The following is a 26857-nucleotide window of genomic DNA, read 5'->3' on the forward strand; positions in this document are numbered from 1 at the left end:
TAAGGATGTTTTCAGAAAGTTCTGTGATGACTTTTCAGTCTGTAAAATCATGTTACCTTTGTTGAAATGTTTGAGTATATTGACTTAGTGAAAAAGGCAAATAATAGACAAGTCAAATTCTGTAAGTAAACAGTTACTCTTATTCAAATCAAATGAAAAGATTTAAAAAATGACTAAGAGGAACTCCATAATTCATTTTCCCTATTCACTTACAATACAACACTAACTTTCCAAACCAGATTTGCAGAAGGTTCTTCTTCTTTTTTTTTAATTAACTGATTGAAACCTTTAGAAACCCCTTTTAAGGAAAGAGCAAATGATAAAAATTAAATGAATTAGAAATCACCTTAAATATTTATCTTATCTTCTGCTCTTCATGTAGACATAAGTTAATAGATTACTAAAACTTCTTGACACAACAGCATTCTGCTGTACTTTCTGAAAATGTTTGAAATAGTAAAATAATATTTCTTTTAACTTTTCATCATTTTTATATATGCAGGCTACATTTTTCACGAACAAAAAATTGTAATACTAAGGTACTTGCTGTTTCCTTGGCAGTGTCTCATACACAGATATCGTAGTGCTTGAAATCTGTGAAAAATAAACCAGTTTAAACCAGGGCAAGTTTCTACCCACTTTCACACTAACCAGGGCAAATCACACACTAAACAGATTGGAGTTATCCACATCTTTAATGTACAAAATATGGAATAAACCCAACACAAATGTGTAACTTTTCCACTACATTGGTTATTTTGAGTAATAAAGTCTTCAGTGTGCTTCTTAGAAGTGAATGGCCTACATTTTTATGAGATCATGTGCATTTTGTTGTAGAGATGGAGGAAATTATAGAACTTTCAGTTACAGTTCTGAAGATCCAAGGTGTGCACATTAAAATCTTAGAAAACTATTCCTTTGGGAAAATAGAGTTCATACAAGGTTTAGTCACAAACTTAAAATAACTGAAGACTTGTCAAGGAAAATGACATCCCAGAAGGCAAAGAAATGTGTATCACTGTCTTGAAAGGAATCATGGAAGCAACTTTAGAACAATTAAAGACACTGTGAGCCTCATCTTGCAGAAGTATAAGGTGGATAAAGGAAAATCTGGCATAGATTTATATCCTTTAACCACAGTGATCATTAAGAAGACAAATATGAGATATTTTTACACTAGATATCCAGTGGTTCGAATGCCTTGATGAATTTAAAACACTCATACTATGTCAAGAGTTGTACTGACTCTTTCTAATATAGAAAGTGTGGCTAGATTGTGAATATTCTATTTTTCAAGTGTATATACACAATATTCAAAAAGAAAATGTGTTTATAACATGGATGCTTTAAGATCTTGCTAGACAGTTATCAATTTGTAGAACTTCAGAATTTGAAATTGTACTTGACTTTCTTTACCCAAAGTTAGGTCAGGAGAGCCATACTTCTTGAAGTGCTTATTGTCTCTCAGAGTCCATAATGTACTTGGAAAAGTACAGCTTTTTTCTCTGAGGAAGAAGTTCCACATGAACAGTGTTTTGCACGAGAGTTTACATGTACACACAGCAAGGAAATAAAATTTTTATTATTACTGTGGCACACACATATACATTTAATAAGTATATATATCCCTGAGATACATGTAATTAAGTTCTATTGTGGATCTGATTTTCCCTTTTCCTAGTAATATTAAAAACTCAGTATATATCCTCTTATCCAGCATGCAGCAGGGAAAGCACCATCGTAAACTTAAATTCATTATCAAATTCAAATTTCAGTTGTCCCAAGAATAGGTTCCCAAATCACCTACGTTAATTAGATGGTATATGTCTTTCATGACACAAGCCATTAAGATCACTGTGGCGGAGGCAGTAAATTGTTGTTTCATAGAACTCTAGAAGCTAAGTCTGACAGCCCTCCTCTTCGTACTCATTTTATATTTGCACCTCTGCTCATTATGTCTGCCTTTGTGAGGTGTCCTTCCATATTTTCTTCTATTCTTTTGGATTGTACTCAGAGAGCTATGGAACTGAAGGGGGTCTTAGTGATCACGGACCAGCAGTTTAGAGATGCCAGAACCAAAACTTGAGAGGGGTTACCCTGACAAGGTCATTCAGCCGTGTGTGGCAGAGTGAGGGGACAGTCTCTTGATTATACCCTGCTGCCTCATGTAAATAAAAACAAACATGAGAAATCGTGGCTTTTCCCTCAAGACTCTGCTCCAGCCTCCCTCTTCAATAGTGCCATTTCTGACGGATTGCAAGGGCACTGGTCTGAACCCACACTACACTCTCCACTTTCTCTATGACCAGGAACACATTCTTTTATCTGCATTGTCTGAGGGTTCTCACAGGTAAAATGCAGAAACTAACAGCTCCTACATCATGGGGTTCTTAAGAGCCTCAAATAAGGGCGCCTGGGTGGCTCAGTGGGTTAAGCCGCTACCTTCGGCTCGGGTCATGATCTCAGAGTCCTGGGATCGAGTCCCGCATCGGGTTCTCTGCTCAGCGGGGAGCCTGCTTCTCTCTCTCTCTCTCTCTCTCTCCCTGCCTCTCTGTCTACTTGTGATTTCTCTCTGTCAAATAAATAAATAAATCTTTAAAAAAAAAAAAAGCCTCAAATAAGTTAATATTCATGAAATGCTTACAATAGCACTAAGCCATACTAAGTGCTCAATTAAGTATTATCATAACTGTTATTGCAGTTGTTTCTATTAGTCACTCTTCTCCTATTTCATAACTCTTCACAAATGCAACTTTATTTAGCCCTACTTATTTTCCAGGTATTTTATTTAGAATGTCGTTTTCTCCAGTTTTCTCTTTCCAGCTCAAGTCATTTTGGGATAGGGACCACGGCCTGTGTTTCTTCTGTGTACCTCCACAGGGCCTAACAGAATGTTTGAGCCCAACTGGGTATTCTGTAAATACTGTTATTTCCTGCTGGTCGATATTAAGATGAACAGATTGCTAATAGTTGCAGCTCTGACCAACTTTTAGATATTTTCAAAGAAAATGCCAGTTAAAATAGGGAGGGCACTGGGCACGTATTACATGGAGCACTGGGTGTGGTGCAAAAACAAGGAATACTGTTACACTGAAAAGAAAAAAAAAAGTGGTAACTAAGATATGGAAGCAACTCGAATGTCCATCCACAGATGAATGCATAAAAAAATTTATTATCATATATTGTATATATGTGATAGAATGTTAGCCGCAAAAAAAGAATGAGATCTTGCACCTTCCAACAACATGAATGAACTTAGAGGTTATAATACTAACTGAAATAAGTCTGACAAAGACAATTACCATATGGTTCCATAATATATAGAATTTAAGAAGCAAGACAAACAGAAGGGAAAACCAGATTCTTAAATACAGAGGACAAACTGGTGGTTGGCAGAGGGAGGTGAGTGGGGGAATGAGTGAAAAAGATAAAGGGTATTAAAATTACCCTTGTGAAAAAAAATTACCCTTGTGATCAGCATGGGGTAATGTATTGGATTATTGGGTCATTATACACCTGAAACGAATATAACACTGTATGATAATTATACTTCAATTAAAAACAAAATGAAAATGTGAAAGCAGTAGAGTAGGTTAGGGCTCTTTGTTAAAAAAAGCAAAGACCACTGCACACTCCTAGTATTTGAAGGTATGTAATAAGGCCCTCAGAATACATGTTTGGGTCGTTCTAGGATTAGTGGGTAAAGGACTGAATATTTTGCATTACTATCAGGGCCCTTGTGTAAGACAGTGCTGGATACTTTTGCACTGTTCTATTGGTGCCCTGTTGGTATTATTCCAAGCTCTGAAGCCTGGACAACATCTTCTAAGACACATTTTTTGCATGTTCTTGACTACACATTGAAATTGCTTGGTGAGCTTCTGAAACTCCCAGTATCCAGGCTTTATCCCGACCCAGTTAACTCAGAATCTCTAGGAACCAGTAGAGTAGTTATCCCATCTCTTCAGATGATGCCATTGTGCAACCTTGTTGGGGGAACTACTGTGCCAGACAGCTGGATGGCAAGAATGTTGTTCTGTGGCAAATTTACCCAGAGTGGGGTGTGTCATAATTACAACAGTATAGCTATTTTATAAAATATTGTGAAGTAATATGCAGCCTAGACATTGACTCACTTTCTAGGAGGGGTTCTGAAGAATAGGGAGCTACTTGAATGTGAATTCTGTTACCAAGGCTGTGAAACCCCGAAGCCTTATTTGTTTGATTCATTTCCCTTCCCACACGATTGTGGCTGGAATACTTGTTTTTTTTTTTTTTTTTTGGTCAGACTTTTTTGTCAGATGTGTCATTTTCCACACACACGCAGGATTTCTGCTTTATGCCCAGAGTCGAGTGGCAATTCCTGAGTCATGGCTTTTGAGTCTGCTACAGCACTCTATGATTTCCCAGGGGAGTCTTTTATCCTCCCTAACCTTGTGGTTTCTCTGGCTTGATGAATTTTGTCTCAAGATGTAGCTTAAAAAAATAAAAACTTGCATGAAAAAAAAGGCACCATTAGGCTATGTCAAAATACAGATTTGTTTTTCTCTTTCTTTATCCAGTATGACCTATTCCTTTATTCTAGAAGATTCTGTTTCACTAGGTAATATAACATATGTGTTATCTTTTCTGTTGCTTTTAATGTTTTTAGTTAAGTTATTCTTGTATTGATTCAGAAAAAAACATTTCTTGACTATATGTGATGTGTCAGACATTAAGATAGTTGCTTGGAATATAGCAGTTAAAGATCTACCCTCTTGTAGGTCAAGTGCTATGATGATCAGGTATGAACTGTTATGATGACGTGTAGAAAGGGTAACTGTGCAAACATGGTGGGGACTCTACTCAATGTATTGGATCATTTCATTCTCACAATAACTTTGGGGTGAAAAGGCCATGGTATTTCCATTTTATAGACAAGAAAACTGGGTTTCAGAGTAAGTCATTTGCCTAAGTTCATGAAGCCTGGAAGTGAATTTTTTGTCTATTTGCTCATTCCTGGCAATACTTTTATTAATATTACTATTAATAAAATTTGGTTTTAGAGCATTTTAGGTCACAGCAAAACTGAATGGAAAATATAGACAATTCCCATATGCTCCCCTTCCCCCCACAACTCCCCACTATTGTCGGCTTCCTGAACTACAGTGATACATTTGTTACAACAGATTAACCTACACTGACACATCATTATCACTCGGAGTCCCTAGTTCACATGAGGATTCACTCTTAATGTTGTGCATTCTTTGTGTTTTAACAAATATATAGTGACATTGTCCACTATTATAGTATTAAATGGAATCGTTTCACTGCCCTAAAAATCCTTTTTGTTCTGCCTTTTCATCCTTGCCTCCCTCCTAACCCCTGGCAACTGGGGATGTTTTTACTGTCTCCATAGTTTTGCCTTTTCCAGAATGTCATAGAGTTGGAATCATACAGTATGTAGTCTTTCCACATTGGCTTCTTTCATTTAGTAAAATGCATTTATTTATCCATGTCTTGTAATGGTTTGGTAGCTCATGGCCTTTTGGCTCTGAATACATACCCCATTGTTTGGAGTGTCCACAGTTCCATTCCATTCACTTATTGAAGGATAGCTTCGTTGCTTCCAATCTGACAAGTATGAATAAGATTTCTGTAAACATCCGTGTGCAGGTTTTCGTGTGGACAGAAATCTTTAATTTATTTGGGTAAATACTGTGGAGCATGATTGCTGGATCGTACAGTAAGCGTATGTTTATTTCTATAAGAAAATGCCAAATTGCCTTCCAAAGTGGCTGTACCATTCTGTATTCTCACCAACAATGAACAAGAGTTCTTTTTGTTTCACATCCTCACCAGCATTTGGTGTTGTCATTGTTTTGTACTATGGTCCTAATAGTTTGGGAATTGGCATTTCATTGTTGTTTTAATTTGCAATACTCTAATGACCTATGATGTTGAACATCTTTTCGCATACTTACTTGTCTTCTGTATATTTTTTGATGACGTGTCTATTCAGGTCTTTTGCCTATTTTTTAAAACTTGAGTTGTTTATTTTCTTAGTGTTGAGTTATTTGTTAAGACTTTATGTCAGGGTGGTGGGGTTATGGACATTGGGGAGGGTATGTGCTATGGTGAGTGCTGTGAAGTGTGTAAACCTGGTAATTCACAGACCTGTACCCCTGGGGATAAAAATATATTATATACTTATAAAAAAATTAAAACTAGAAATACCATATGATCCAGTAATTCTACTATTGGGTACTGGAATTTCATTTACCCAAGGAAAACAAAAATGCTAATTTAAAAAGAAAAAAAAATAATAATAAATAAATATTTTATATCAGATGTCAACTAAGAGAATCATCTTCTTAAAAAAAAAAAAAAAAAGCATCTCCAAAAAAAAAAAAAAAAACATTTCCAGATAGCTCAGCTGGGAGCTGACCTGGCCCTCACAGCTGGGCTGTGGTATTCTCACATGGAATGTAAACGGTTTTACAGATCCATCAGACAGGGCCACCTTAAACTGATGGCTTGAGCCAAAACCAAGACCACTTTGTAATCAAACCTGCACACAAACAAAATCAAGAACATGGTGCAAATCACAAAAATGACCATCCCCCTCTCCATGCTGACTTGAATTTTATCAGTCACAACTTTAGGCTGTGTCACTTTTCATGTCTCCCATCTACAGATTAATAAGGCACTCCGTGATAAAATTGCCCCCACTTTCTGATGGCACCAAATCCAGAAGCAAAATCACGTATCCCTATAACCTCCCCAGCAAGATTAGGTGGTCCCAGGATGCAGGAATTTCAGTACTAAAATCAGGAAATTCCCAGGACAACTTGATCCCCCTACTGTCTAAAATGACCTACCTTGGGGCGCCTGGGTGGCCCAGTGGGTTAAGCCGCTGCCTTCGGCTCAGGTCATGATCTCAGGGTCCTGGGATCGAGTCCCACATGGGGCTCTCTGCTCAGCAGGGAGCCTGCTTCCTCCTCTCTCTCTCTGTCTGCCTCTCTGCCTACTTGTGATCTCTGTCTGTCAAATAAATAAATAAAATCTTTAAAAAAATAAAATAAAATAAAATAAAATGACCTACCTTAAGCCCAAAGAGTTTAACAAGCCTTTGCTAAGATCCTCTTACTGAGATACTTCCCAGTTCCCAATATAATTTAGTCTTGTTTGCTGTAAACACTTCCACTAAGTCCACCCTTGTTATACGGTAGGTATGGCCCTGGTGGTCTTTGTTGACGGACAGAGACCAATCAAGAAAATCAAAGCCGAGCAACTATGAGAGCAATGAAACTAGTAGATTACCCCATAACAAAAATGTTTTAAATTATTAAAATCCTTCTAACAACAGGACACGGAAAATTACATAACTTACAGAGCAGCCAAACAACATGATGAATCTTAGCATACAAGAAAAATGTCCAGAAAATATTGTTCATGCCATGATAAGAAAGAGCTTGTTTTGTTGTTTTTATGACAGCTTCTCTTCCTTTCTGTCTCTTAGGGATCATGTCTGACCACCAGTTTGGTAACCAGTTTATGTGCAGTGTGGTGGCCTCCCATGTGAGTCATCTGCCCACAACCAACCTCAGCTTCGTCTGGATCGCTCCACCTGCTGGCACCGGCTGTGTGAATTTCATGTAAGTAACCAAACTGTCTGACCAGTAGGGAAGGCAGATAGACCTCTCACTGGATGACATACAGGCTACGCATTTAAGTGTATTAACAGGTTTGACCTTAATTAAAACCACTAATTTGGGTGTGAAAAAGAGGTCCAGATCATAAAAAACAAATAACTTGAACAGTTTAGTTTTGCATATTTCTTTATACTTCAGGAGATTTAAATTGGATTTTAACTGACAAAAATACAGAATAGGAGTAAAAGTATGTGATGAAATCAACGCAGTAGGAAAAGGAATGTTTGGAAAGTAAGATGGAAACAAATACAAAAAATGCCATGAGGCTCCATCTATGTTTTGGAAGAAGATCACAAATTTAGCTTTCGGCTCTCTGGCCATTAATGCCGACAGAGGAATTTGATCAGTTAGGTGAGGGATAGTGGTGAAAAGTCAGGGAGTCTATGGAAGCTTAATGACCTTTCATTAAAGACGAAGCTGGGGAATGTGGTAAATGATGTCCCAACAGTACCCTCTGATAATAACTGGGCTGGGAAGCAAAGGCTGTGACTTGCTCCATCTCTCAATGTAATCTCTACCCCTACCCCTGCCCCAGAATCTCTACTCCTCATACTTCTTAGTCTTTTCTCTTTGTAATCCCATTTTTGACTTTTAACATAATATACTTTGTTCATTTAATTATCTGTAATTTTTGTCTGTCTCTTCCAATGGAAATGCAAGTTCCTTGAAAACAAGAATTTTATTTTCTGTTTGGTTAACTGATTAGCCCCAACTGTCTAGAACAGTCCTTGGCACTCAGTACACACTCACTCAATATTTATATCATGGAGGAGTAGGCCAAAGGAATAAGGCCAAAGGCAGTTCTGAAACAGTTGTTCTGTGGGCAATCAGGCAAAAGAGAGCTGGAAGCAATCTTGAATGGTTTTCTGTTCTGAACCTTCTGCTCAGACAACAACATCCCATAAAGCCTGCATACTCTAAAATTTACTACTACCCGTCCTTCCCCTTTATTACCATACAGTTCAGGGTTAAGGGCTCCTATGGCTCCCCCATCACCGATTGTAGACTCTCTGCCTATCCTCTGGGTTACCCAAGCTGCCGACATCAGATCAGTCCTATCCAGCTGATTGACATTTAATCCTATCATTTCTTCTTCAGAAAGTTTTCATACTTGAACCTTTTCTTTCCAGTAGTACCTTTTGCTAGGATGATTATGGTAGCTTCCTAAGTGATCTCTTCTCTTCCAGCCTGTTTCTCCTCCGGTCCATCCTGGACATTGTCATCTAGCTAGTCTTCCTAAGGCATAACCTTGATTACTTGAAACCTGGACCCTTAAACCTCCTTTCTGAGGACCAGCCTCTTGGCTTGGGTTTGAAGAGTCTTCCCATTCCTGATGTGTATCTTCTGTTTTATCTCTTGTGTGCTCATCCTGATCGGACACAAATTGCAGGACATTCCACAACTCCTTAAACATTCCATGACTTTCTCTTTTTCCATGCTTTCCCCTTAGCCCAAAATGCTTTTTCCCCCCAACTCCAGTTATTAAAGTCCTACACATTTTTTAAGGCCTGTTTAAAATGCCAACTCTTGGGATGCCTGGGTGGCTCAGTCAGTTAAGCCGCTGTCTTTGGCTCAAGTCATGATCCCAGGGTTCTGGGGTCAAGGCCCTTGCTCGACGGGAAGCCTGCTTCTCTCTCTGCCTCTGCCTGCTTGTGCATGCTCTCTCTCTCTCTCTGACAAATAAATAAAATCTTTAAAAAATAATAATAAAATGCCAACTCTTCTATCAAGCTTTCCAAGATATCAACAACAGAAGTGATGTGTACGATCACTTTTCTTGTAACTCTGTTGTAATGCTGATTATATTTTACTGTGTACTTACTTGAGTTAATTTCTTGCCTTTTCTATTAGATCAGATTGGACAGGGATATGTTTTTATGTCTTTGTGATTCTCCCCACAGTTGGTACAACACCTCATACATAGATATCATAGAAGATGACCCTTGAATTAAATGATGTTCAGTGTTGTCTTTTCCTTTAGTTTAATACTGATCTCTGATTCTTGCTTTTGGCATGCTCTATCTTATTCATGTTGGCACCGGAAAGGTAATTTAAATCCTTGCCCGTGTTACTTCTTCATTTAAGACAAGAATTACTTTTTAAAAAACTAGAACATAAAGTAAATCTGTATCAGCAGCATACAACTGCCTAATTCCAAGTAGATATAGTTTTTGTTTAAAATGATACTTGTTGTCTTTGGGCCTCACTGTTCCCAGGGTCCCAAACTCTGTTTTCTCCTGAGAAATAACTTGGGTATTTTTTTTAAAGATTTATTAATTTATTTTAGAGAGAGAGAGAGAGAGAGTGCATACGTACCTGAGCAGAGGGAGGGGCAGAGGCAGAGGGAGAGGGAGAGAAGCAGACACACTGCTGAGCACAGATCCCAACATTATTCTCAGTCTCAGGACGCTGAGATGATGACCTGAGCCAAAATTAAGAGTCAGACACTTAACCAACTGATCCACCCAGGCACCCCATAACTTAGGTTTTTTTTTTTTTTTAAATAATCTATTTTTAAGATTTATTTATTTATTTATTTGATAGAGAGAAATCACAAGTAGATGGAGAGGCAGGCAGAGAGAGAGAGGGAAGCAGGCTCCCCGCTGAGCAGAGAGCCCGATGCAGGACTCGATCCCAGGACCCCGAGATCACGACCCGAGCCGAAGGCAGCGGCTCAACCCACTGAGCCACCCAGGCGCCCCAACTTAGGTTTTTTAAGTCTTAACCCAAGCAATGTTTTCTTAGAAAAATGCTGTTTGGTCAGAAATAATATTTACCAACTGCAAAGAAGTTCATATGCCCTCACTCATATTTCCCAATAAAATTTTGATGATGCAGTTTGCACTTTTTAGCATTTTTTGAAAAGAAAAAGACTTTATCTGTTTGAGAGAGAGAACGAGAGGTGAGGGGGATGAGAAGCAGACTCCTGTTGAACAGGGAGCCCTAAGAAGGCTTGATCTCAGGACTCCGAGATCATGACCTGAGCCAAAGGCAGGTGCTTAACTTGCTGAGCCACCGAGGCGTCCCTTAGCATTCTTAATAAGCAGTCAATTCTTCCTTATTGTAAGCCATGACTGTATTGAATGTTACATAGAGTAGCTGCTTCCCATGTGGGCAGGATGCTTTTGTTGACCTCTTCCCCTAATTAGTTTGTGAGAGAGTCCAGGAACACTAAAGCAATTTATTTAAAATTTTCTGACCCAAGTCTTAAATTTTTGCTTTGTTTCTTTCTCCAGTATTTATGATGTGTTCAGTGGAACTCTGTATAAGAGTTAGTATCTGTAATTAGTATATGCCCAGCAGTACCTGACGGAGAGTGTTAATGTTCAACAGTAACTCTGAGTATTAAACAAAAATAAAATAACACAGAATCTGTACCATTTGAATGTAAATATGCCCTGATTCTCTCTTTTCGGACTAATCCCCAAAATTAAAGCTGTCATTTTTTTTTCTTTTTTTTTTTAGAGGGAAAGGAGGAGGGGTAGAGGGAGAGGGAGAGAGAGAATCCTAAGCAGGCTCCATCTCATGCTCCTGAGATCAAGACTTGCACTGAAATCAAGAGTTGGATACTTAACTGACTGAGATAGCCAGGCACCCCTTAACTGCACTTTAAATCCTCCAAGGTCAGAGGCTATGTATAGTATTTTTATATACCTAACAGTTCCCAATGCTAAAACTATGGACAATAGAAGGCCCTCAGTAAGTATTTCTTAATGGCTAATAACAGTATCATATTTCATTGATCTCCAGATACAGATTTTTTACATTTTGGGAACTCTGAAGTAGAGTTGTATCTTACCTTTGATGCCATCTTATAATTATAATTGCCAGTCCTAATTTTATCTTTTAAGGTCTTAACAACTGTGATGGCATCTTGGACATGAAGAAAACCAAGCAATGGATACTGATCATTTACCATGTATCTGGTCTCTCTACAGCTGGCAACTAAATTGCCACTGCACCCAGTTTTATAATCTAATGTTAGTACAGCAAATGTGTGATGCACACTCTGTGATTTTAAAACCCAGTTTTCTATTTAAAATTCTTTAAAAAAGAAAAAACAAAACAAAACATAGTAAGAGTATGGAACAGGGGCACCTGGGTGGCTCAGTTGTTAAGTAACTGCCTTCAGCTCAGGTCATGTTCCCATGGTTCTGGGATCCAGTCCCGCATTGGGCTCCCTGCTTGGCAGGAAGCCTCCTTCTCCCTCTCATACTCCCTCTGATTGTGTTTCCTTTCTCGCTGTCTCTCTCTCTCTCTCAGTCTCTCTCTCTCTCTCTGTCAAAAAATTAATGTTTAAAAAAAAAAGAATTATGGAACATTTGAACTCAAGTCTAAGAAAATTATATAAAGTGCTGTGTGTGCTTTTCCTATAGAAGAGTAAGTGGCATACTCACTGAGTAAATCAGGTTTTACTGATAAACCACTTAGCCACATAGTCATTTGGGCCATCTGTTTACAGCCTTTCTTGTTAGAAGTAATCAAGTATCCTTTGCTGTGCAGAAGCTTTTGATTTTGATGAAGTCCCAAAAGTTTATTTTCGCTTTTGTTTCCTTTGCCTTTGGAGACATATCTTGAAAGAAGTTCCTGTGGCTGATATCGAAGAGATTACTGCCTATGTTCTCCTCTAGGACTCTGATGGATTCCTGTCTCACATTGATGTCTTTTATCCATTTTGAGTTTATCTTTGTGTACGGTGTAAGAGAATGGTCGAGTTTCATTCTTCTACATATAGCTGTCCAGTTTTCCCAGCACCATTTATTGAAGAGACTGTCTTTTTTCCACTGTATATTTTTTCCTGTTTTGTTGAAGATTAATTGACCATAGAGTTGAGGGTCCATATCTGGGCTCTCTACTCTGTTCCACTGGTCTATGTGTCTGTTTTTATGCCAGTACCATGCTGTCTTGGTGATCACAGCTTTGTAATAAAGCTTGAAATCAGGTAACGTGATGCCACCAGTTTTATTTTTGTTTTTCAACATTTCCTTAGCAATTCGGGGTCTCTTCTGATTCCATACAAATTTTTGGATTATTTGCTCCAGCTCTTTGAAGAATACCGGTGGAATTTTGATCGGAATGGCATTTAAAGTATAGATTACTCTAGGCAGTATAGACATTCATCAAAATCAGAAGCTTCTGCACAGCAAAGGAAACAGTCAAAAAAAGAAAGAGGCAACCCACGGAATGGGAGAAGATATTTGCAAATGACAGTACAGACAAAAGGTTGATATCCAGAATCTATAATGAACTCCTCAAACTCAACACACACAAAACAGGCAATCATATCAAAAAATGGGCAGAAGACATGAACAGACACTTCTCCAATGAAGACATACAAATGGCTAACAGACACATGAAAAAATGTTCATCATCACTAGCCCTCAGGGAGATTCAAATTGAAACCACATTGAGATATCACCTTACACCAGTTAGAATGGCCAAAATTAACAAGACAGGAAACAACATGTGTTGGAGGGGATGTGGAGAAAGGGGAACCCTCTTACACTGTTGGTGGGAATGCAAGTTGGTGTAGCCTCTTTGGAGAACAGTGTGGAGATTCCTCAAGAAATTAAAAATAGAACTTCCCTATGACCCTGTAGTTGCACTCCTGGGTATTTACCCCAAAGATACAGATGTCGTGAAAAGAAGGGCCATCTGTCCCCCAATGTTTATAGCAGCAATGGCCACAGTCGCCAAACTATGGAAGGAACCAAGATGCCCTTCAACGGACAAATGGATAAGGAAAATGTGGTCCATATACACTATGGAGTATTATGCCTCCATCAGAAAGGATGAATACCCAACTTTTGTAGCAACATGGACGGGACTGGAGGAGATTATGCTATAAGTCAAGCAGAGAGAGTCAATTATCATATGGTTTCACTTATTTGTGGAGCATAACAAATAGCATGGAGGACATGGGGAGTTAGGGAGGAGAAGGGAGTTGGGGGAAATTGGAAGGAGAGGTGAATCATGAGAGACTATGGACTCTGAAAAATAATCTGCGGGGTTTGAAGTGCCGGGGGTGGGTGGGAGGTTGGGGTACCAGGTGGTGGGTATTATAGAGGGCACGGATTGCATGGAGCACTGGGTGTGGTGAAAAATAATGAATACTGTTATGCTGAAAATAAAATTAATTTTTAAAAAAGTAATCGAATAAGAGACATTGAAGAGAGGATGTCTTGAGGATAAAGTTGCTGGCTACACTGGTACAGATGTACTAAATGGATCAGTAACTAAATTTATTTTATCTGTACTTTTATGACACCTTTCATTTATATTTTTAAAAAAGATTTATTTATTTATTAGAGAGAAAGAGACTGATAGAGTGAGCAGATGGAGAGAGGCAGACTCCACACTCAGTGTGGAGCCTGATGTGGGGGTTTGATCCCAGAACCCTGAGATCATGACCTGAAATGAAATCAAGAGCTGGATGCTTAATCAGCTGAGACACCCAGGTACTCCAGATATCCTTTATGTTTTAAGTGATAATTTTACTCAGAGAACTGCTTAGTATTCAGATCTTACATCAGTGTGGTTTGTCTTTATTTTTATATTTGACTAGTCTTGAGTGACTAGTAAGCCTTGAGTTTAAAGAGACATTTAACTATCCAAATTTCTTGGATGTACTACCCACCCCCCACCAAATCCTAAGGGCAAGGAGAGGGTGCCGAGAGAAAAGAGGAAGGAAGGGGAAGGGGGTGGAGGAGGGAAGAGGCAAAAAGATAAGGACAGGGCAAGGGGAAAAGGGAACAAAGGAAGGAAAGACATCTTCCAGTCCTCTAATTTGAAAATTTAGTGAGAAACTGCCAGGGAAAAGAGGTTGTAAAATAATAACGGTAACATTAATATTTTTGAAAATGTGCTGGCCATTGTTCTGAGTAGTTTATACCTTTTACTCTATGTCCTTCTTGTAGAAATTCCATGAAGTAGGTACTCTTCTTTTTTTTTTTTTTTAAGGTTTTATTTATTTATGTTTTTGAGAGAGAGAGAGAGAGAGCAGGAGCAGCGGGGAGGGGCAGAGAGAGAAGCAGACTCTCCGCTGAGTGAGGAGCCCAATTCAGGACTCAAGTCCAGGACCTGAGATCACGACCTGAGCCAACAGCAGATGCTAACTGACTGAGCCACCCAGGCACCCAAGTAGGCGTTGTTCTTATCTCAGTTTGGTGATGAGGAAATTGAAGTAGAGACATGTTAAATAATTTGCCTAATACCACTCACCTAATGGTTGAGACAGCCTGGATTCGAAGGTAGTCCAGTTTCAAGCAGGTGGTTTTTCCTCTTCACTGCAGTTGCTTCTGAAATGATCTCTTCTCTATTTTATTATGGTAATACATCCACAGTAGTGATACAGTGAAAATTATATGGAGTTGGTAGTTGGTATCAGCATCTCTCAGATTTTTTAATCGACCAATGTGGGTTTCCTATCCTCATTTTGAGATCTATCTCTTGGTGTTATCTAACTCATTCAAATGTCAAGAGGCGCCTATTTATTTATTTAAAAATTTTTAGTGCCAAAATATTTACTGAAAGTTTTGAAGTCTTCCAAAAAAGTAACATAATGTGAGCAAACACAGGGAAACTGATGACAAATCAGAGACTGAAAACTAAAATCTGGGTAAGTCAATGAGGCCATGAAGGGGAAAAAAGGAATATCTGTGAGCATTTACTATGATTAAAACACTGTAGGGGCACCTGGCTGGCTCAGTCAAGAGAGTATGTGACTTTTGATCTTGGGTTCATGAGTTTGAGCTCCATATTATGTGTAGAGATTACTTAAATAACTAAAACTTAAAAAATTTAAAAAATGCAGTGTATTAGGCTCTTTTACAAATATATGAGGCACCTATTTAAATTTCTGAAATGTGCTGAACATATTAGATTTATATGTCAGACATGGCTTTGATCTTGATATGGTGTGATGCCAGTTCATTCTTTGGATGCTGATTATATCCTATCCCTTATCACAAAGGGATTCCATTAGGGAGGGAATGTGTGTATTAAAGACAAAATTTATCACTAATAGATTTAGGTTTAATTGCTTGGACAGAGATGCTAACATAATATTTAGAGTTAAAATGGAGCAGGAAAGATCAGATTCATGCCCAAATTAGTGACAATTTAGCCGTAAGTCAAATCCCTGAAAACCAAGAACTGAATTGAAGCAAGTGACGTTCTATTTAAAGACGTTCTTCTTTAAAATTCAAAGAATAAACTCGAGCCAGCGAAGAGGTACACAAGTGGACTGTATTTGAACATTTGACATTTTAAGGGAAGATTCTCCTAGAAAACTAATTTTTTAAAAGTATACTAAACAAGAAGACAAAAAAATCATTTAAAAAATGGAAGACAACAGCAGTTTCTGAATACCAGGCAGGCTGGAAATCATACCAATGCACAGATTTGAAGTGCTGCCTTGAGTGTATCTTTAATTTTTGATGAGAGCCATTCCACTGTGTCTGGAGGATTCCTCAGGAAAGATAGTAAGGTTGCCCATTTATTTCCATCCATCAGAAGGAAGCATCACAGATGTATTTGCCTTGTTATTTAAACATTTGAAATGAGATCAGGGATGCTCCCATGGGTGCATTTATTGGGAGTGCATTCATACCTACAGATAAGGCTGCCAACAGTTGAGTCATACAAATGTTATTTTGCTTTCTAGGTTTATGTAGCTTACTGCAAAAATAAATCACTTCTCATGGAAGGCTAACATGATTGTATCCACACTGTTCGATAAAACCAGATATGCTTTTTTCCATAGGAGGAATTTTATCTGTCTCTTAACTCACAAGTCTCTTATTTTTTCCTTGATGGTCTAGTTTTCTTTTTTAAACAGAGATTTCCCAACCCGAGACAGTTATTTCGGTGCTGCTCAAAAATGTATCTTTGAATGACAGGATGAAAAAAAGTATTATCTACCCTTAAAAGTGAATGGCTGGGACCCTGATGGTTCCCACTCCCTGTAAGCCCCTGTTTTTCATCAAAGTTAAATAACCAATTAGGCTTTGACAAGGACAGAGTCCAAGTTCAGGGTCTAATGTGTGTTCTTATTTATCAACATTTTGGCAAATGAGGTCAAGATGCTTCCTGAGAATTTAAGTTGTAATATTAGGGAGTATGATAAAATGTTGAGATAGAACATGTCCATTAACCTCCAGTAAGGTCTAAAGAAATTTTTTATATTAGTTATACACATATTTTCAAAAATTTAACAGATACTCAAAAGGAAAAACTAATCCCTTTGTATTATCTGTCTTCTCCCTTCCTATCACCTGCTTCTTCCAAGAAACCACAGTGTGAACATTACTGGTGATTTAGGGCAATTTACTGGAGTTTTATAGGACCATTTTCTTTGCATCAGAATCATAAGACCATCTGAGAAGTAGAACTGCTTTATAGTGAGAAAATTTTTCTGTTTCACTAGTGAGCTGTGTTTAACTAGGGTCCAAAGACGGACCTCTATTTGTGGAAGTCTGTCCCACAACAAATAGCTGTAATTAGTGAATTTGTTCTTTTTGGTAAATCTCAGCTTGTTTTTTCTTTTTGGTAGAAATACCGGTTTTTCCTAATGTTAAGTCTAGAAGCAAAAACCAAACAAGCTTACGGCAAACCCATCCTTTCATTCTTCCCTTCCCCACGCGTAGTGGAATCATAACTTGTGAGGGGTGCTTAAGTAAATGGACTGAGTTTTGAAATCCTCAAGATGTTCTTTATTACAAGGCCTTGTGGTTTAGATGGGATTACTACTCCACTTGGCTCTTATTACTTGAAATCACATGGAACATTTATGAAAGCAAAAAAGACCAAAGCTGGTAAATCTAAAAGCTTTATGTATTACAATTCTTAGCAGCTCTCTATATCTAATAGAAATTTCCTAAATGAGATATGGGCAGAAATTTGGGTTATTTCCTCATTAGTAGAATTGGTAAAACCAGTTTTAAAGGCCTTGCATGTGAAATTATTTTTTTTTTCAAATTGCCTACGCAGTCAAAAATAGTGATGACAAGGATGTCTGGGAACCAGGTGAATAAATTTTTCTCATGACAGAAACAACTCCATGGTTTGCCAATACAGTGACTGGGTAATATATACTAGCAGCAAGATTTTATTTACCTTTTTTTTTTTTTTTTGGTAAAATCTCTGACTACTACGTCATGATTTTTGTGTAGTAGAATTTCAATTGCTTCTTCCAGATAAGAATTTTTTGAAGAACTTATCTTGTCCACTGTGACTTACTTGGATATATACGGACATATCTCTCTATATTGTGCATCACTTTAGTGCAATTAACAGATGCTGCGATTTTTATAAACTGAAGGTTTGTGGCAACCATACATCAGACAAGTCTGCCAGTGTCAATTTTCCAATAGCATTGCTCACTTTGTGTCTGTCATATTTTGATAATTCTTATAATATTTCAAACTTTTTCATTATTTTCGTATTTGTTATGGTGATCCGTGGTCAGTAATCATGACTCGCTGAGAGCTCAGATGATGGTTAGCATTTTTTGGCAATAAAGTATTTTTAAATTAAGGTATGTACCTTTTTAAAGACGTGATGCTATTGCACACATAATAGACCACACTATAATGTAAATAAACATTTATAGGCACTGGAAAACCAAAAAATTCATTGGCTCATTTTATTGTGATATTTGCTTTGTTGCCATGGTCTGGAACCAAACCTCCATATCTCCATGGTATGTAGTTGTGTTTATATTTATGTATATATTTACATGCAGAATATATGTATATTCACATATATACATATATACACAAACATATATGTTCTAAAATTTGTTTAGAACTATACTATGCAGCCATCAAAAGAAATGAAATCTTGCCATTTGCGACAACATGGATGGAACTAGAGCATATCATGCTTAGCGAAATAAGTCAAGCGGAGAAAGACAACTATCGTACGATCTCCCTGATATGAGGAAGTGGTGATGCAACATGGGGGCTTAAGTGGGTAGGAGAAGAACCCATGAAACAAGATGGGATAGGGAGGGAGACAAACCATAAGTGACTCTTAATCTCATGAAACAAACTGTGGGTTGCTGGGGGGAGGGGGTTTGGGAGAAGGGGGGTAGGATTATGGACATTGGGGAGGGTATGTGCTTTTGGGTAAATTGGAAGGGGAGGTGGACCATGAGAGACTATGGACTCTGAAAAACAATCTGAGGGGTTTGAAGTGGCGGGGGGGTGGGAGGTTGGGGTACCAGGTGGTGGGTATTATAGAGGGCACGGCTTGCATGGAGCACTGGGTGTGGTGAAAAAATAATGAATACTGTTTTTCTGAAAATAAATAAATTGGAAAAAAAAAGAACTATACTTTCTAATACTGTAGCTATAAGGCACATGTGTCTATTTATATTTTAAGTCAAATACGATAAAAAGTTCAGTCCTTAGTTGCATTAGTCACACTTCAAGTTCTCAGGAGTCATGTGTGTCTAGTGACTGTTACAGTGGATAGCACAGATCCAGAACACATATGTCCATCATTACAGAAAATTCTAATGTGCAGCCTTGAGAAAATCTAATGAATTACTTTCTCCTCTGTTACCTTAACATTTGTAGAATGTAACCATGTACTTCAAAGAACATATAGAAGAAGTGAAGTAAAGCTAAGGTTTTGCAACAGCCCTGTGAACTTAAAAACATCGTAACTGCTTACCTGGCCAAGCAGGGAAAATTCTGTAGAAAGCTGGTTATCTAACTGTTCATTTTTTGTTTAAGATTTTATTTATTTGTCAGAGAGAGAGAGAGAAAGTGAGTGCAAGTGGAGGGAGCGGCAGGCAGAGGGAGAAGCATGCTCCCTGCTGAGCAAGGAGCCCAATGCAGGACTTGATCCAAGGACCCTGGGATCATGACCCAAGCCAAAGGCAGATGCTCAACTGACTGAACCACCCAGGTGTCCCTACCTAACTGTTCATTTTAATTCTGTTTGCTAAGGCAGAGATTTCTGGGGACCTTAACTTTATATAGGCCAAGTGTGACAAGTAGGGATCCCCTCTGGTTACCTTCTCATACAATGCTCAGGGTTTAGTACCACTCTTTGGCTGCTCTGGGCTAAGACACTGTCCTTCTCTCTGCCCCCACCCTTGGGCCTGTCCCTGCTATCTCCTGCCACAGTGTTTTAAGTTCAGGACCTTCTCAAATATGCCTTTACCCCGTGACAATTTACCACCATGAACCTAAGATTTAAAATGAGCTTGTCTAGAATGCTAATCATTAATATGAAAATAAACAATAATAGGGGCACCTGGGTGGCTCAGTGGGTTAAGCCGCTGCCTTCGGTTCAGGTCATGATCTCAGGGTCCTGGGATCGAGTCCCGCATCGGGCTCTCTGCTCAGCAGGGAGCCTGCTTCCCTTCCTCTCTCTCTGCCTGCCTCTCTGCCTACTTGTGATCTCTCTCTGTCAAATAAATAAATAAAATCTTAAAAAAAAATAATAATAAAATTTGGAATACCATTTGATGGTGATGATGATAATGATGATGATGGCAGTAGTAAAAATCGCAATTTCCACTTAGTGAGCACCTGTACACCAGGCAACCTATTCAGTTCCTGTACTTTCCTAGAACCACTGTTACTGAAGAATGAGCTTGAACAGCTCACAGAAATAGGTCTGTTTTCATCGAAAACATGTTCTTTTGGCTTCCATCCTCTATTACCACTCTGTGTCACTGCTAAAATGGTCATTGTAAAGATAAGTGTAGCAACTTGAGAGATATTTGGAGGATTAAGTGACAAAAACATTTAAAAAATGCATTTCTACTATTTCATGCATATTAAAATTATGTTTGTGAGGAGTCCTGGCATCATGGAAGACTGAGCTCTCATGGCAGAAACTCTTTCTATTAAAATCACGTAGAAACTTTAGATAAATGAGTACACATTTAAAATACATATAAAATGGATTTGAAAGAAAGTGAAGACATGAGGTACCAGCAGAAAGGAGAGGTATGGAGACTGGATCAGGAAGTGAGAGCAGAAAATATGGGAGGTCTACAAGTATTTTAAACTTAGATTTAGGTCATAGGGCTGGAGTTTTAACCTAAGTGGGATATGGAGCCATCACTGAGAACCTCTTCAAAGACAGAAGGAGAAAGGAAAGGAGACGGAGCTGGCACTGGGCCCACTGCATGAAGCCTGGAGCCTTAAAGTATCATCCATCTCTGCCTGGGAGAACAGCAAAGCTTATCATCTGACCGAGACTTTTGGTAAAGTAAGTCACTTATGAGAAACTAAAACTCTCTGTGTGAGGAGTCTGACTTGACTTTACCTTATTAACCTGTTATAGAACATCAAGTTAAGAAAGTAACATCTAATGGAAGCTTTAGAAGGAAAGAATAGAAAGAATGAGGACAGGCCTATTTGAAGAGATCATGGTGGAGAATTTTCTAGAACTAAGGAAGATGTCAGTCTTTTCTATCTAAGTAATATAAACTTTATTTAATAAAGTTTATTCAATACTAAATAAAGTTAGTATTGAATCATATCATGGTGAACCTTCAGAGTATCAAAGAGAAAATCTCAAAGACCACCAAAGACAGAAGATAGGTTTCCTGACATTTTAGTCTGGTGGTGGCTTTTTCATCAGTAGCAAGAGATGCCAGGAGACAATGGGACAGTATCTTCCAAGTCGTGAAGGAAATGCATTGTCATCCTAGAATTCTGTACCTAGATAAATTATCAGTTAAGCATGAAAAACTAAAGACGTTAAAAAAAAAGAAGCTTGATATTTTTATCACACACAGAAACAGACGATTTTAAAGCAAGTTTTTAAAAGATGTGATTTAAGAAGAAAACAGAAGAAAGGTGTAGGATGTAAGAAATTATGTTGTGATGTGAGAAATTGTGTTAATTAAAAATAATTAGCAAGCATTTTAGAAATTCCAAATAAGCTTTGGATATGTAAATAAATTTATATATAAAACATACACCAATAACTATTTTCAGATAGAATTTAAAGGCAAAGAATAACTAAGATACTGAGCAACATGAGTGTGTGAGTTGGAGGAAGAAGTCAGTATTAAAATTTTCTAAGGTCTTCAAATTATTCTGGAAGAAAGCTGTAGATGCAGTTAAAAACATAAATCTATAGAAATGAAATCAAAATATAACTTCCAAAACAGGGGAAGAATTGGGGAAAAGATGAAAGAAAACTTGATCCCTCCAAAGAAAGGAAAAAAAGTTAACTTCAGAAGCATAGAAGTTTAAAATGTAAGATAAATAAGTATATAGTTGACCCTCAAACAACAGAGGGCTTATGGGTACCAACCACCTGCATGGTTGAAAATCTGCCTGTAACTTTTTTTTTTTTTTAAGATTTTTATTTATTTATTTGACAGAGAGAGATCACAAGCAGGCATAGAGGCAGGCAGAGAGAGAGAGAGAGAGGAGGAAGCAGGCTCCCTGCCGAGCAGAGAGCCCGATGCGGGACTCGATCCCAGGACCCTGAGATCACGACCTGAGCCGAAGGCAGTGGCTTAACCCACTGAGCCACCCAGGTGCCCTGCCTGTAACTTTTGATTCCCCCAGAATTTAACTATTGTTGATCAGAAGCCTTACTGATAACATAGAACTTAACATAGCCTTACTGATAACAGTTGATTAACACATATTTTGCATGTTGTATGTATTAAGTACTATACTTTATTTTTTTATTAATTTATTTATTTTCAGCATAACAGTATTCATTATTTTTTCATCACACCCAGTGCTCCATGCACTCCATGCCCTCTATAATACCCACCACCTGATACCCCAACCTCCCACCCCCCCCACTTCAAACCCCTCAGATTGTTTTTCAGAGTCCATAGTCTCTCATGATTTACCTCCCCTTCCAATTTCCCCCAACTCCCTTCTCCTCTCTAACACCCCTTGTCTTCCATGCTATTTGTTATGCTCCACAAATAAGTGAAACCATATGATAATTGACTCTCTCTGCTTGACTTATTTCACTCAGCATAATCTCTTCCAGTCCCATCCATGTTGCTACAAAATTGGGTATTCATCCTTTCTGATGGAGGCATAATACTCCATAGTGTATATGAAACACATTTTCCTTATCCATTCATCCATTGAAGGACATCTTGGTTCTTTCCATAGTTTGGCGACCGTGGCCATTGTTGCTATAAACATTGGGGTACAGATGACCCTTCTTTTCATGATGTACTATACTTTTAAAATAAAGTAAGCCAGAGAATAGGAAATGTCAGTAAGAAAACCATAGGGAAGACAAAAAAAAACATTTACAGTACTCTATTGTATTTAAAAAAAAAAATCTGCCTATAAGTGGACCTGCACAGTTCAAACCCATGCTGCTCAAGGGTCAATGTATATATATTTACAATAAATACGAACAGATTAAATTCACCAGTTAACACACATTGACTTTCAAAATCCAGTTTTAAAAATCTAGCAAGGTACTGCTTTCCAGAGACAAACCTAAACATAATGGCACAAAAACATTGAAAGTAAAGAGATAGGAAAAGATATACCAGACAAATTCTAACAAAAAGAAATTGGTATCACTATATTAATTCCAGACAAAATAAATAAAATGTAGTAATATTAGAGATAAATATTAGGGGTAATTTCCATAGGGACAAAATGACTTAAATATAGATAAAACTGAAAGAAAAATGCAAAATCGAAAACTGCCTTTGAAGTGACAAGATACATATTGAGTACATATTTTCTAGTATTTCAAATGCAATAGTATTATACAATTGTTTGGACAAAAATTCTTTAAAAATTATATCTTGAATGGATGAGTGAATGCATGCATGCATAAATGAAAAATTGCAAGAATGCACAAAGGTATCAGAAGGCTGTATTAGAGAACTGGATTTATACTCTGCTATTTAAACCTCCAATTATTGCACTGATGACAGTTGGGTTTATATTATAACATTTTAGGCATTCTGGAAATAACAATTTTGTTATTTAACAAAACTTTTTCAATAACTTAAAATTCTGATTTGCAATTAATTTTTCTCTAAAATTCAAGTGATATATAAATTCTTCTAAATAATAATTCTGACATCTTAAATGTGCTACAATACAATATTTCTGTTGTTAATTAAGCCAAATAGGATGTCTCCTGTTTTTGAGTGTTAGTTATGCTAACATAAAATATAAAGGTTAATATTATCAATAGTATTTTTTTCATTGAAAGGCCCAAGTTCATGTAAAACTTGGCTGTTAAAAATTTTTTTAACAATTACTCTTTGAGGAAATAAATTTAAACTATGTATTTTCTGGAATTTTAAGATAAACTTTTTAACATTACATCACTGCATATTCAAATGTTGTCTTGTTTAGCACTGAGGAATAAATATTAAAATTATTTCCATCTCCATTTTAGCACTTCTCAATATCGAGGTCAGGTTTGGTTACCCACATTGACAAGTCCTAAGCTGGACCTGTGTTTGTCAAATGTCCTCCATTTGTTCCCACTATTAGTATTTAGAGAAGGGATTAGGAATAATATGAGCGTATTAGTTATCTGGGCTGACATATATTTCAAAAGAGCAATGTCCAAAAATATTATACAAATGATAAACAGTAAAAATGCTTCTAATTAAAAATGTTTGCTGTGGTTGCAAAGGAGCCAAGAAGGTAGGTCCCTTAATCAACCTCTGGTTTTAACTTAAGCAAATATATTGAAAGTAAGGCTGTAAAGCTAAGCTACATAAGCCTTTCTTCTAAATCCGCCTGCAGGCATTAATGCCCAGATTTGAGATGGCATCCTTATTTGCTAAGTGCAAAGATGGTTACAAAAGAGCTTTTCTCACTTTGAGGATAAAAGCTAAAGTATTCTTTAATTTTGGTTACTGCCCGGCTCATCTTAGCACCATAATAGTTATTTGGCTTGAAACCAAAAAGTAGCAATACAGTGCTTACATGTCTGTGGATCAAAATTAGATGAAAAATTGCTGTTTCTCATCTCCAAAGCTATTTGCTGCACATTTTATAACCCTCAAGATGCCTTTTGTAATATGTGATAACAGAGCCAACTGCAGCATCTGCCTGGAAAGAGATTACTTTAATTATGGACTCAATGTCCTATTTTCTGCAAGTGATCCCCAGAGACAGGCTTCCTGCTGGAGGAGAGGTGCAAAGATGCACATTAAAGCCTACACATCAACCACGAAGGGGTGGATAAAGTGAGACAAGGACACCCATAAACTGCCTTCATTTTCCTAGTCTGTGATGTGATGGAAGAGTCTATAGTGATAGGTTTTTAATTATTCCAGCATCTGTTGTTACGGACTTCCAATGGTGAGGGCAAGATGAGCTTATAAAAGAGAGCAGAACCTTCGACAAGTCTGTGAAGGTAACAGGCAGTATTAAAAAGGTTTGGTAAGACATAATTTTCTTTCAAGTTTTCCTTCCAAATTGAAAAATATATGCATTGTATCAGTTACTTGCTGTAATATTATTAGAAAGTGAAGCTAAGTGGCTTTCTTGTCAACCCCAGTTCTGGATAACACATCAAGTGCCTCATTATTAAGAATTCATTTGCTATTCAGTCTGATAGAGCTGCTCATAATGAATTTCATTTAGAATCAGTGTGTGTGTCTTATGTATTTCCATGGAAGGTCTTTATAATTTAACATTGATTTAACATTATGAGTGGACACTTCAAGCAAATTGTTACCTTGTTCCTATTAATTACAGAATTAGACTCCTTGATGAATAGCTTTTGAGAATGAGCATGTGGGCTTTCTTTTTAAAAGCATAGCACACACTCATATAGGATATTTGGGATTTCATCTGATTTCTCAAAAAGTATAAGCATATTTTGCATTTTTAAAAGATGGGGGATTATAGAAGAGCAACCATGGGAATTAATTTTAAACTTCAAAAGAGGAATTTAAGGGATTTGGCATGGAATCATTTCCTGTGGGGGAGGGCAAGATGGAACAGAAAAATGTACCTACAATCATATTAGGTGAAAACATCAAGTCTTTCAAGTATTATGGCAACTATGACTTTTGTTATTTTCTGATGTTAAAATGAAATGTTATTAATATATTTTGATAAAGAATTCTAAGTAGATATATCTTCAGGCATTTGAAATGGTAACATTTAATTCTAAAATATTACAATTAAATATTTGGTTTTTGGAAATTTTTGGTATTTTTAAGACCTTCTGATTTATAATAAATACCACATTGGAGAAATTTTTATATGTATGTTCTAAAGGATAGCTCTACAGAGGTTTCCATATTGTATAGTTAGATGGTAGATGAAGAATTGAAACTGTGTTATCTACATATCACCAGAACTTATAAATAGAAGGTGTTTAGTGTTTGTCTCCATTTAAAGATCTTGGCTATTATACATTAAAACAATATTTATGGGCTTTAGGAAAAATAAAAGCCTCTTAGAAGAAACTCTGAGTATAAATAACTACTATCATCTGTTCAAGGAAAACAACTCCTAACTTTTGAATTTATAGTTTTCTACTAAAACGCAGGTTTCTTTATTTAATATAATGGATCTCAAATATGTTGTGAAATCTGAATTCCCATACAAATCAACAGCAGGGGGAGATTTCTAAATGGTTTATTTGGAGCATAACAACATGACTTCTTTAAAGATCAAAGGGAATCAGAATTTTCTCTCAAGGAGTATTTATTCTATGATTTCAGTTCTGTATAGTACACTTTGGCAACTCCAAATCGGATATTTAAAAAAACCTTATTTTCTAATGCCAAGGTTGTTTGGAAAATGTGTGTGTGTGTGTGTGTGTGTGTATATATATATATAAATAAACAAACAAATAATATATATTTTCCCCCCTGCCAACTCTTTTTTTAGACATTCTCTCTTCTGAGTTTGTTTTTTAGTAAAAATGTCAAGTTAAATTTTTTTGGCTTTCTGTATTTCATGTTTGGGTCAGAACACAAAAGCCCTTTATTTGGACTTAGAATTTAAAAGAATGACAGTAGACAAATGTATGCTACAAACAGACTGTTCTTCACGTTTAAACTTGACAGTGAATACTATTTCCTTTTAAATGTTTAAATTCATTTTATCTTCAGGTTGGGAAGTAATATTTATTGAAGAAAATGTTTAAAACTACAGCTAAGTGAATACCTATGTGTGTCCACACCCACCTTCACACCAACACTTGCTCCT

General features: G+C 37.2%; 1 protein-coding gene across 3 annotated transcripts in view; it reads left to right on the forward strand.

The window, feature by feature from the left end:
* Positions 1-26857, forward strand: part of RELN (reelin) — a 511932-nt gene that overhangs the window by 128131 nt on the left and 356944 nt on the right. For all 3 annotated transcript variants that reach the window (XM_044245854.1, XM_044245853.1, XM_044245852.1), the window contains exon 3: positions 7502-7637. In XM_044245854.1, the coding sequence (XP_044101789.1) occupies positions 7502-7637 (136 nt within the window). The remainder of the gene's footprint in view (positions 1-7501; positions 7638-26857) is intronic.

This window comes from Neovison vison, chromosome 4, assembly GCF_020171115.1.
Source record: "Neovison vison isolate M4711 chromosome 4, ASM_NN_V1, whole genome shotgun sequence".
In the NCBI taxonomy this organism is placed as follows: Eukaryota; Metazoa; Chordata; class Mammalia; order Carnivora; family Mustelidae; genus Neogale; species Neogale vison.